Here is a 13,793-nt window from a genome sequence, read left to right on the forward strand (position 1 = left end):
ACATGTACTTCCTGTAGTCTGCCCTATTACCTGCCTGCGGGGGGGCTTGTGGGAGCCACACTGAGGCAATGCTCCACCTATGAAAATCCAGCGTTGGCCTCCCATCCTATCTGATCCAAGCAGACGGCTGACTCGCACCGTTAGCATGCTACGCCCATGCAGCCTCCCTGGCAGTGTGTGTGGGACCGCATGGCTACACCTGTGGCAGCACTGAGACACACACACACACCTGTAAACACTGCAGCCACGACCACCGTCCAGGCCGAGGCAGTAAATTCATCATTTGGGTCCATTAGCTGCTAAAGTGGATTGTTTGGAATGAGCTCACGCCTGGCTTTAACAGAAACCAATGATTAGCAAGCCTATTAATAAACACTGCTGCAAATATCCGAGATGTTTAATTACTTTTGTAAATATATAATGAAACGGTCCATGCAATGAGGACAGCCTGTTATTTCCCACAGGTCAGATAATCGCTGCGAAGCCTTATAAATGCAATAACAAAGCTACCGTCAGCTCATGGGTTCCAAGCCCCGAGTGCTCAGGGATGAAACATGCAGCTATCCCTTGACCTGATATGGTTTTCACTTAATAATTTTCTGGTATTAACAGATGAATCATGTCTAGATTACAACGTTCTGACAGCAGGCTCGACAGGAGCCCTTCTCTCCTCACTCTCCCTCCCCTCCATCGCCTCCTCTCATCAACAGGGGAGCTGAGGAGAGGAGATACGGCCCTGCGTCCTATCTCACGCAGACACGAAGCCCTTCAGCCTTGAAATCCGAGTAATTCAGCCGCCATCCACCTCCTCATTCTGCTCTCCACTCGTCACAATGGGAGCCGAAGATTCGGAGGTCGTCTCTGACGTCCGCAGCTCAGACTCTAAGTACCAAACTCCAAAATCCTGTTGCCTTATATGCTTATACGTGAGCATTGTATATTTGTACTCCACAAACATGGACTGAGTGGATGTGTCAGTCTTATCAACTGGTTGGAGGGTGCAGCACTTATAAAAGTGTCTGGCAAGGATGAAGCAGCAGCGACCTGAACGGACGGACTGGGCCAGCACCAGGTCACTGTGCCCCCCGGCATCAGCCAACGGTGGCGGTGTGAACAGAATGCATTTAAAAATAAAATAAAAGAAGAAAAGGGAAAACCTTTTCAAGAATCTTTTTCTATTTTTATTTAGAAATGTAGCCAACATTGAAAAAAACCAAGACCGACGTGCGACACTCAATACAGAAATTAAACTAACTACCCCCCCCCTTCTCTGACCCCAGTCAGCTGCTGCTGTGAAGCTTCCCTAGGATGTCATCTTACCTCCGTCCTCCTCGTCGAAGGAGTTCATGCAGGGGAAATAGAGAGCCAGAGCTTCAAACGACGCAGACAGGCTCATCTTGCTCTGGGAGCGCTGGATACGCATCCCTGGAGCTGCAGCAGAGGTATCGAGGCCCTGCCTGCCCATGTTTAACGCCAGACGTCCTTCTCAATGCGGAGAACCGAGGGGGCTACAGCTCACTGGCAAAGGTTTCTGAATCAATTGAAATCTGTTTGATGAATTTCTAGGCGTTTTCTTCTAGGCTGCTCCGGGATGCTGTGACGGCTGCATCTTCGGAGGAGGTACGTGAGAGAGTTGCTTCAGCAGCGGAGTCTTGTGCTGTCTGGGTCTGACGTTTCTGCTGCACCTCTTTCTTCAGGGGGGGCGGGGGAGGGGAGCGATCTGCAGCAAACTCCACCAATCAGGGAAAGAGGCTGCTCAGGCGCACCTCAGCTGTGGATGAACAAGCTCTCCACATATAATGAGCCCCCCCCCCCCCCACACTTTCTCATTTTTAAAAACTGGTATGCTACTATTTGCTCTCGCTCTCCTTCCTCCCTCATCAGGCTGCTTTGTTTCCTTTCTGCTCCTCATTACTGACATTTTCCTTTTCTATTCCTCTCTGTTCCCTCCATTCTCATCTCCCCATCTCATCCACAGAGGCCAGTGAAAAAAAGCTGTCATTAGGTCTGCCAGCAGTCGTCGTCCCCCCCGTCCCCCCCCCTCACGTGAGGCGGCCTCAGCCACATGGCGATCACTAAAAGTTCACGTGCCAAACCCTGCTACTCCGTTTTTCCCCTCTCATCCATAATAACAACTATCCGCCAGCTGCGTGGGAACAAATCCAATTCTCCTTTCGCTCGTTCTTTTCATCGTTTCTGAAAATGAGATTATATTCGCACGCACTGAAAACCGCTCGCCACTCTCCGCCCACCGCCTCCGGGCTTTCAATCATAAACCAAACGAGAACGACGAAACAAGGTCTTTGTTTTAATTATTTGTCAAAGTCAACCGGACACGGAGCCGTTTCGGTCCGTCTCCGTCCTCTGTGGACAAGCACGGGGAAGACACAAAGAGGTGCTCAGAGAAAATAGCTCCTCACAGGTGGTCTGTGAGAGACTGAGGAAGCTATGTGGGGGGGCCAGGGGGGCGAACACATAAAGCAACGTATGGCTTTAAAGTAAACCTCGGTCCGTCTGCTTTCTGTCGCGTCTGCTGCTTTGACACATTAGTGGAGAACAAACTACTTGTTTTTTTTAGAGGGAGGTCTGAAAATTAATTTGCCAGAAGAGGTCCAGCAGAATTGTGCCTTGTGTGTGCCGCCATTGGTTGGGCAGGCTCCCTTTAGTGAGGAACTCAGCCTCTCAGTGCTCAACATCAAGACGCAGGTTCCATCTGGGTCAGCAACACTTTGCGTTGACGGGGGGAACAAAAGCACTCGGTTACGATAGCATACAGCCAACTGGGTCAGAATTCATTAAAGAGGACACAAGTTAAGAGCACCTGCTGACCCACATATCCTGCTCACTTTGATGAATCGGGGTTAGTTATAAAGGAGCTTCTCTCTCCGGGCCAGTCAGGAGGATTCTGCACGCCATCTAGCAGTGCAGCTCTGGGATGCGGGGGGGGGGGAAACAACGGTCACAACTCCAGTTCAGATTGAGTCAAGGATAACAGGAGGTTCTGGAAATGATGAGCCGACTAACAAACGTAATACGTGATCTAAGAGCGGCTGAAGACACGTGTCCAGAAACATTATTGCGTTCTCCGTTTCAAAACTTTGTTTCAGGTCAGGGTCATGAACGGAAGACGTTCATTCTTCTCTCTTCACTCAGATCAACTAAATCCTGAGGTAGACGTTGCCTTGACAAACATTATTATATTACCAGTTTTCACCCCCCCGTTTCTCATCACTCATCGCCTCGGCCTCATGTTCATAAATTACAATAATCTAAACACTTTAAGGTTAATGAATACGAGACTTCCACTGATGGATCCCGAAGCTCTCAACGCTGCTTCTTTGCCAAAATCAGAATTATTATTGGATTAACTTGTTGGATTCTGCGAAATGACACAAAGCAAACAGCCAACAATGAACTTGTGTGGCAAATAAATCATGACAGCTCAGTCCGAATGTCAGCAAATGCGTCAATGTGCATGTGATAAAAACACATTTGGCACGTGCTGCACCCCAACCCAGTTTATTCTTCCACCACACTGCACAAAGACAGAGGGGGGGGGGGGGAGGCATCTTTACATCTGTCCCTGTCTTGCAAGCACAACGCCCGACACACGAACCTGGCAACAGGAAAGCAGCTTAATTACATTTGCAAGCCTCTTCCAACGTCCTTCTGGGTCACATAAGAAAGTCGGAAGAGACAGTCAACATCACTGACAAATTAAAAAGCCCATTTAAAAAAACTTCAAAATTGTGCCTGAAGAAAAGTAGGAAAGTAGGAAACTCTTCAAGTTTACTGCTGTTCTTTGAACATTTGTCTGTGGAAAAAGTTTCTTATAAAAACCATGACGATACAATCGACAATTCATCTGTCTGGGAAGTTCCTCGTCTGCTTTAGGGACACAAACTGATTTCCCAACAAATGCCTATCGACACAGACAATAAAACACGGATCTGCTTTCATTCCAGGTCGTGACGCACCGACTCCACGGTGACCGCACCACCAGAAGGCCCGATCGCCGCAGAGGAAAGGAATCCAGACAATCTGACTGATTCCACTACAACAACAGAGCGTAATATCCCAGAAGTCTTAAGTAAACGCCCTCTGATCAGTGTGCCGGAGCCTCCGGACGACTTCCTGATGAATGAGGCCCAGGCCAGGCCGAGCGTCAAAGAGTGACTCTGGTCCCCGCACACTGTAAACACAGCTTAATGGAGGGCAAAGGCAATCACGCACATATGAGGAGACACACCAGAACACAGGTAGAGAAACACGCTCGCTAGCTCTCATCTCAGTTTGCATTCCCTGCTGCCAGCCTCGATGCAAGCCAGTCACCTTCCTGGATGGAATATTATTAAATAAGTTGGGATATCATGTTTAAGCTCAGACCGAAAAAAAAATCTGCATTTAATCGCTGCAACATGCAGTTTAGCTTTCTGACCATTGTGAATTGGAGCTGCAAGACTCAAACTAAAGTGCGCAGCCGTTCCAAACAAACATTTCTTGATAACAGCTCACGTTTCCTACATAACGAAAGACTTCACAGAAATTCGTGATCACACCCCGCGTCCTGCCATCCTCTTCGCGCCTTCTCCGACAGAGTTCACTCCTTCGGAGGGAAGGCGTGAATGAGGACAGGGCTGATTGAAATGTGACATGCAGGAGTGTCTGTCCCCTGGCTGCGTCCCATTTAGTGGCAGAAACACTGAAGGTAGAACAGATGAAGAGCGAGAACAGAGGTCCAATGAGGCAAGGTTTTGTGTATTTGTGCAAACAAATAATGAAAAACCACCACTGACACGGCTCCAGCGGATTTATTTCTGTCTTACAGCCCACATCTATAATTTGTACAATCTTGCCTGTGTAAATTGCAGCACAAATTTGTCAAGTCGTGTTGTACTTGTCAGACTGAAAGAGGAAATGAGAATATGTTTGACCACTTTTATGAGGAGCAGAAACATCATGCTGAAACTCCATGACTAAACTAACCGCAGTTTTTAAATCTGAGTGCACGTCATCGGCTTCCTCCTCAGCTGACAGCTACAGAGCGGCGTCGTCACCATTTAAAGACAAAAACAATCTCAAGGATATTATCAGCTACAGTTAAAATCCTAACAATGCAGGGTGAAAGTTTATTGTCTGTCTGGTTCAGAGCCGTAAATGCAGTGAAATGTAAAGTATTCTCAACTGAGTCCAAGCCTCAGTCTCAACAGATGGCCATAAAACCGGGGCCTGCACCGGGGCCTGCCAGTGGGAACAGAGAGGAGCTGGAGCGGGGGGGCTTCAGAGTAGGAGTCTGCAGCTTTGGATGAATGCACGTTTGTTTTGTTACACAAATGTCCTGGTTTCTGCTAAATGGAAAATCACAGAATTAGAAAAGCACTCAGAGAGCGCAGACCTCCGCTAAGCAGCTCTTTCCCCATCCTAATTGGATCTACACCGTCCACATGGTGATCTGGATCATCATCAAAAGGTTCTAAATTGTTCTTGGTATCTTTATACACCAACAATGAAAAGTAAAAGTGAATTGGAGTTGATGGGGGTTATGTATAGATATTGTAAAGAGGATGTTGTGTACTGCTGCGATGAACTGGCACCTCGTCCGGGGTGTATCCCGCCGCTCGCTCCGGCAGACCAGTGAAGACGAGACGATTACAATGATCGGAGACGAGACAATTGCCTCATCTTCAAGAAGATGAATGAATGATGTTGTGCACCGCTAGCTGCTCAAGCAAATAATCAGAACTCCTCCCTTTCAACATTTCTTCACCTAATTTACACAGCCTGCAGTCAGTGTACTTATATCCCCAAAGGGATGACATTAATAGTAAATCATTAAATCCTGTTCCTGCATAATTACAGGATAATAGAATATAAAATATCTGCACAAGAACATTGGTTCTATTCTGCTCTGAGGCACAGCACAGTTGATTTAGTCCACCGACAGACACACAGCTCGTGAATAAACATGAAGTCATCAGTGACTCTAAAGCCCTTCAGGCCCGGAAACACAGCAACCTTGACAACATTCACTTCTATGAATACTTAAATCTAAAGAAGGCCAAGCTGTCGGCTAAAAACGAGCGAGGAGAAAACATTTTGAACTTGACAATGCGAAGCAGACACTTGTTTTTAGTGCCAGAGTCACATTGGTGACACTGCAAAGCCTCAGATAGTAAATGGTAACCAAACACAGGCCAAACCTGCCCTATTTTATACTGACCAATGTGCACTCCAGGTGCACTGTTGCCATAGAAACCTAACCCCTGTAAAATTCTGTTCCTTTTTCTTTTTTTCAGAAATACACATTGCATAGAGTAAACAGGCAACCTAATGTCAGGTTTTAAATGTAAATCCTCCAATCAAAAGATGATCGTATCCCAGTCTTCAGTTGGCACTTAAGTTTTTCTTGACGTATTTCACATCAGGTTGATCTGATCACCATGGAGAAACAGGCTTTGCAGAAAGCGGCTGGTCTAATGATGTCAGGTTAGGGAATAAAAACATACAGACAGGAAACAATGTGCTGACTTCCTCCTCACCGACGTCTGAGTTAAGGTTGAGGTCATTACATTATCGGATTGGCCAGACCCGACTGTGAGCCTCTGAGTGCCAGCTCTACAGAGGGTACCCGCTCCTAGTTACCACGGGCATGTTCTCCTGCTCCACCTCCCAAACACATCCGCATCCAATCAGAAGAATGTATGAAAAAGTCAGTCTATCATATTTTTGTCTTTTTTTTTAATGAACAGAATAAAGAAAGATTTTAGTAAATTTTGAAACTCTATTTTAGTCCCATCTTTTAGTCCACGGAAATGAGTAGCAAAGAAAGGAAGAAGACTCCATGTCGAAACTCCAGCCATCTTTGAGAATGTATAGATTACTTCACACACACAGCCTAGGACTCGTCTGAGAGCTCATGAGTCCTCCAGAGAAATGCAGCAATAGAGTTGGAGAGAGGCAGCTAGAGAATGCAGAGCCGACGGAAAAGCAAAGGTGAAATGAGAAAGAGTGGAAAAAAGACAGAATGGATTTGATGATAGACATACAAAAGAATAAGTGAGGTTGAGGGAGAGAGGGAGAGAGAGGGCAGCGGGCGGCGGTGTCCAGCCTCTTGTACCCGAGTTGCTGCTGCTGCTGCTGCCTTCCTTTCATGCATCATCCTGAGAGCAGCACGTCTGCTTCAGGCCCCTGGGACATTAATTAGCATCACGGCTAACAGAGGAGCTGCTGAGATAGGAGGCCAACTCAACTTAAGATAAATTACCTCAGCTCGAAGCTCAAAGTTCAGCTATTTTAGCATATACACAACAGTCTGTGTGAGGACTTTGGCGGCCCAGAACTACGTCAGTACGTGGACTCGATGCGCGAGGAGGAGGAAACGAAGCTGCAACTGCATTCCTGTGTCTCGAGTTTACATTTTGCTCGTATTTCTCATCTAGTAAATTAGTTTCATGCACGTCTGCGTGAAAAACTTTTGTTCTGTGATTACGTGAGGTGTTAATAATGAATATTTAATCAAATGGAACCATTCTGTCTGTCTGAGAAGCAAAAGAAAGACCAACATTGGACATGTTGCCTACAGTTTACTTTTACAACTAGTGGCTTCCTCTGATGCATTTAAATGAATAGAGTAAATGTAACAGTTTAGTCTCTCTCTTTTTAACACATTTTCAACTGAGGAGATGTAACTTGGTGCACTGCAACGTCAGGTAGAGAAGTAGAACCAACCAAGAACCGCTGCTGGAAAACTAGATTTTCCCTGCTTCTCTCTCGTTGTAGGCAGCCTTGTTTGTTTTGTCTATTAAGGCACTATTTCCTGCCCTGTTAAAACATCTGGACTCTTTATTCTCTGTCATTATGCATGCAAACACACAACGGAAAATACATTTACACCCTATAGTGGCACCCTGTAAACAATCTACACGACACACACACACACACACACGTAGGGGACCCTTAACATGCAGAGAAGGCTTTGGGTGAAGCCATAGTCAGCACGCCTGGAGCGGTTGGGGGGGTCGTCGAGTCCTTGCTCAAGGGCACATCGGCAGTGCCCTGGACATAGACTGGCCCCTCCCCTCTCCAGTGGCCCTCCGGTTCCCAACCCAAGTCCCAACCGACCAAGTCTTCACCCGTTCACCTCCAAACTGTTTGTAAATCTGCAGTTGATTCTGCTCCTGGGATGCATTCCGCACATGGGTCGAATGTTTCCAGGACAAGTGTGATGCTGCTGGTTACAAGCTAGCAGAGCCACTGTGATGCTACTGCTTCTGTACCCACAAAGGAAGCACAGTCTGAACCTGCAGGGTGGAGCAGAGGGTCAAAGCGTTACAGGGAGGAGGTCGAATGCTCCTGCAGAGCCATGTTTGCATGAACAAGTACCCAGAATGCTGTGTCCTACAAACTTACAGGTAGGAGATCTGCTACGCAGTACAAAAGGTATGTTGAAAATGTGCTTTTCTCATCAATGTTCTTTCATTCATTCATTATCTGAAATCCAGTTGGCGGGTCGTGCTTGAGCCTATCCCAGCAGTCTATGGGCGAGAAGCCTCCAGTTCATCGCAGGGCCACACACAGATAAACAACCTTTCACACACACACTCAAACCTACAGACAATTTATTGTAACAAAATCACCCAAGTTGCATGTTTTCATGGTGGGAGGAAGCCGGAGAACCCGGTGAGAACCCATGCAGACACGGGGAGGAGATGCAAACTCCTCACAGAAAGGCCACAAGTCAGATTTTAAGTCGCTGTGAGGCAACAGCGCTACCCACTGTGCCACTGTGCCGCTTTTCTCAGCGATGTGTGTTGCAAAAACACATCAAGCCTACCTTTAAGAGTAGCTCATCCAGTAATGACTCGCTGTAAGATACAATTGGGACCAGCAGGTCAATACTGTAAAATGCGGACGTCTTTAGAAGCAGATTTTGAAAAGAGAATATCCGCGCTTACGACACGTAACACAGATAGTAAATGCTCTGGAATTGTGAGGGGCCTCTTTTTTAGACGCGAATCAGAAGGAATAAAATATGGAGCAATGCCCAGATAAATGCATGCAGATAGATTTTCAAAAGGCTTTAGTGTTACTGTTTGCTTTTTGCTGAGTCAGGATGCAGAGCAGCAGTTTGGTCAGGGGATACTGGGAATAAAGCCACTCTCTATTCAGCCTAAATCATAATGCACCAAGGACTGCAGGACTGCTGACGGCTGGGAAAAAGGAGGATAATAAATCAGCTTGATGTTTCAGGTTGCTCGCGATGACCGGAGCAAAACCAACAAAGCCCCTAAACACACGTGCATGAGCTTATTATCGATTTCCATGTTTATTTATTTATGCACGTTCCAGATAATCACGCTCCGACTGTGAAATATTCCCGCTGCCCTGTAACCACATTGTTAATTAATAGCTAAAAATCCATGTATTTTTTTTCCATAGATAATAAACTCTCATTTATCAAGGCAGATGCGTTTCTAATGTCTTTAAAAAAATCTCCTCTCTTTGTGAAAATGATCAATCAGATCAAGTCACTGGAGCCTTTCTGGTGTTCGCTGTTGCAGATGTTCTGCATTGTTTGCTCTGCCCTCATGCATTCAGGTTCTGTTATGGATCTATGGACTAATACAAAACAGAAGCCTAGCATAAACTCCACACGACAAACATTGATTCAGACAAGATCAGCGGCCACTGATCGCTGATCATTCACCTGAAGAAACGGCCTACATAAGTTAAGATGCAACCTAAACATACTGAAAGTTCTGGATTCAACATAAATGATGTACACAAGTGTTAGGAATTTCACAAGTACATGTTCTGTAGTGGGCCCTGCAATGCGCTGGTGACACAGCCAGGGTGTACCCCGCCCTGCTGAGATAGGCTCCAACAACCCCCGCCACCCGTAATTCATCTCCTCTTCAAAACGAGGAATAAATGAATGAATGTTCTGTAGCTTGTGACTGATAGAGAACCTCACAGATGGTAAATGGACCTCACAAAGTTCCTCTCTTTACTGACTGATCTAGTCTGGGGGTGCTTTATAACACAGCCCTTCATTCATTCATTCATTCATTCAGAAGTGGCTGCAGAAGTCGACATGCTGTTCATCAGGACCACCAATCACACATTTGGAGTCCTCTGGGGTTCAGCATCTTTCTCAAGGACACTTGACATACAGACAATCGCTGGGTTGCGACTGTGAGTTGCTCTGGCTGTAATAACTAGGGCGTGAACGTCTGATATTGTGACAGCCGCACCTTCAGCGTTTGGATTGTTTAAGCTTCTCCTGGTTCTTTATGTCAAAATCTAAAGCTTCAGACAAATGCAACGCAGCTCAAATGACCAATCAAATGTGAACAGTGATAATAATCTAAACTATAACTTACACTTACATAAAAAGAGCCTGATAGAAGCTAACCAGCGCCTCTGGAGCATGATGCTACCATCCATTTCATTTGATTAACCTGTGATTGTAAAAACGCAGAGCAGCGGCGCTCGGCTGATCTCCCCCACCTCCACAAACATTCAGCAGCAGCGCAGAACATGTTCTGCGTATTCTTAAAAATCGATCTTCCTGTGCTTGTGCGCCTCAATCAGGTGACAAGCCTCTCCGGATAGCATAAAGCAAAGTAGGGCAAAAGGCAGCCTGACAGCGTTTTCGCTGGAGCTGAACCAAAAAGCAGCTCTCAAATATTGGATGGCAGAAGCATGCACTCGCTCCCCAGCGCCATCTGATGCACTTAGATGTGCTGAGTGAAATATTCATAGCTCCGGGGCAAGGCCAGTGTGTACTTGTACAAATGGGGTCTTGAAATAAAAACTGAAACATATGTCAGCTGACTTGGCTCTTTTCAAATCACACCGAGCTGTTATCATGCCTATTGCCATATTGATGTAACTGATAAGCAGATTTTAAAGCACGTCAAACTGATAGCGATGAGGCTTTTTGCCCATGTGCCAGTGAAATCACGAGTCAGCGGGAGCCCTGCAGCGCCACGCGAGCACACCGACATGCCTCGTCATGCGTCCGTCTCCGCATTCATCTGCACACCCTCATCCTGACAGAAAGTGCAGTTTGGTAGAAGTCATTGTCGACCACTTTGAGTTTGAATAGACAAAATGCATAAATGATTCGCCTGACACACAGCGCCACAAGTAGCAAGGGGAAGTGGACTTACAGGCCGACCCCAGTATCATCTGTGCTTAAACCCTCAAATCAGGGACTTTTCAAAATAAACAAGCATCAGAAAAATCTCAGCAGAAGCAAAATATAATCGTTTCAGCTGCAGACAAAAAACAAGATACTGCTGCTCAGCACAACACACCCCTTCATATATCTCGCATGTGAGCACATTTGCACATGTGCTGAAGATGCTCATGATTTAAGGCAGAGCTTTACACCGAGACAACAGACCGGAGATCACCACAACACAACACAACCAGCGGAGGTCATTATGTGGCAGGAAGAGCAAAGCTGCTGCAGCTGCATGGCATATTCCAAAATGAAATTATAAGCAAAGCACGACAAATGATCAGTGCCGGACCTGGAAAGAGGAGCAATTACCAGGAAATAAAAGGGAGCTATAGAGCAGAAGTGGGAGAGAATTTCCAGGAGAACTGTTACCTAAAAGAGAAAAGAAAAAGATGGGAGGAAAGGTTATCAATCAAAAGTCCTTCTCGATAGAAAACGCAGCAAGCTGCAGAAAACAGAGCAACAGGGTTAGAAAATTATTGAGCATAGAAACCGAGCAAAACCACAGGAAAGACACAGGACAGAAGCGTGTTGGCTCGTACCTGTTTGGCTGAGCTGGGAGGTGCTCCGGCTCTTCCGTGACATGCCGACCATGGCCTGCATTTTGGCACCAATGCTGGAGCGCCTCTTCTTGTCGTCAGTGCCTACCGTGCCGACCGGCGTGTCCGACTGGCTGCCATCCGTCTTCTCCAGATTACACATGTCGCCGCTGATGCTTGTGCTCTTGGTCATGTTCATCCCACCCGACGAGCCCATCTGCCTGTTTTTCATTTTGGATGCAAAGTCTCTGTCAGCCACCACCGTGCACAGGAAGGAATTGGGTGTGGGGGGGGGGGGGGGGGGGGGGGGGGGAGAGGACAGGGCAGAGGACAGAGGGGAGAGGAGGCCGGTGGAGAGGATGTCAGGGGGGTGATGGAGGAAGGAGGCAGGAGGAGAGGATAAGGCAGGATCAAAGGAGATGAGAAGGTGCGGGGTGGAAAGGAGACAGGGACAGAGTTCAGGGTTCAAGTCGTGTGTTATACGCTGAAAGACTTAATCATGTGATGAAAGATAAACCGGACAAAGTCGAGTTTATTTAACTCATTAACTATGCAGTAAGTTTTTATTGTCATTCTGACTACTTTTTTAAGCTATTCCATCAAAACAGTTTTTTGTAAGCAAACACCAGAGACATCATCAGAGTTTCAGTGGCATTGACATTGTGTTTTTTATTTGCATATCATTTATAGCTGCTTAATTGTATATATATATTTTTTTTTGGGGGGGGCATATATGTAATTTGGTGATACAAATATATTTGTATTTTACAATACTATATCACATTCTAAAAATCATACTATCAGTGGAACAGTGACCATTGCTGTGGACTATTCAAGCCCATGTCGTTTCTATGCTCCTGTTTATGTTGCACTTTGCTCTTCCATCTTGCTAAACATGCAAAAGAGGACGCTCATTCTTGAATCTTGGCCACAGCAGCTGGCAAGATGAAGGAATATGACTGAGCGCGCCGGGATGGCTACTTGTGGAGAGGCAGGTTTCCGAATAGCTGTTCCAAGATCAAGAAGGAAAGGAGTCCTCTGGGAGTCAAAGCCTCACAGGTAGTGCTTCTGACCCAATTGCTTCTCGTGTTTCATTCGGTTCTGACAAATTCAATGCCTTCCTTTCTTGCTCTCTGGAGTGAGTAGCCGCTCTGCGCCTGAGTCTTGACACTCAGTAATTTTACACAAGAATAAAAAAGCAGCAGCAGCATTATTCTCCAGCTCTGAAATAGGCCATTGTCTAAATTAGGGCCTTATTTTTAGCTCTGCTGCTGAAATAATCTCTAAAAGACAAATGACATTGTGTATCATGGGCTCAGCATTGCTAATAGGATGAGTGAGGTGCAGAGCCCTCAGGCTGCAGCTCATTAATTAGAGCTTGAGCTCCATCATTCAGCTCATTTCCAAAGGCGACTTCAGGAGAGCGACGCAGAAACGGAAACAAAATGGAAAAAGAATCATTTTGACAATCGGCTTCATCCTACGCTTCAAATTCTGCTCTTTGCTATTGCGGATATTGTTTTTCACATCTGCACTATAAGAATCAAGAAAGAGATTAAATGCAATCGAGACTACATCTGACATTGTTGCAGGGCTTCAAGTGCAGGCAGCAACAGCGCCTCGCATTAGAGATGAAGGTGAGCATTGCCTTTAAATGAAAGGTCGGCCCTCTACAAAGCTCCAGCATGTGTCCTTTCAAGCAGTCGGACAGATAAAGTTAATAAATGATCATGATGGCTCTCTTCCTCTCACTGAAATCTAAAGGTGGCTCCCGTCCTTAATGCTGATCTTTGGGAGGATTAGATGCCGTATTTTCGCCGTCACCAGCCGTTGACATACGTCAGACATGCTATTAATGACAGCACCAGCTTTCTCATCTCAGCCTGTAGTGTGAAGCCCTTTGTTTATGTTCTGCTGTCGATCAGACGGTAACCTTAATCTGTAAATATTGAATGCTTATTGGGGGGGGGGATGAGTGCCTTTGATCAGTTAATGCAGCCCTGGAT

At 46.2% G+C, this 13,793-nt stretch overlaps 1 protein-coding gene across 1 annotated transcript in view; it reads right to left on the reverse strand.

Annotated features, from left to right (window-relative positions):
* The window catches only part of rims2a (regulating synaptic membrane exocytosis 2a), a 117,477-nt gene that overhangs the window by 1,582 nt on the left and 102,102 nt on the right, over positions 1 to 13,793 (reverse strand). The window contains exon 28 of the mRNA XM_068755128.1: positions 11,791 to 12,008. Within this exon, the coding sequence (XP_068611229.1) occupies positions 11,791 to 12,008 (218 nt within the window). The remainder of the gene's footprint in view (positions 1 to 11,790; positions 12,009 to 13,793) is intronic.

This window comes from Brachionichthys hirsutus, chromosome 3 (genome assembly GCF_040956055.1).
Source record: "Brachionichthys hirsutus isolate HB-005 chromosome 3, CSIRO-AGI_Bhir_v1, whole genome shotgun sequence".
NCBI classification, from domain to species: Eukaryota; Metazoa; Chordata; class Actinopteri; order Lophiiformes; family Brachionichthyidae; genus Brachionichthys; species Brachionichthys hirsutus.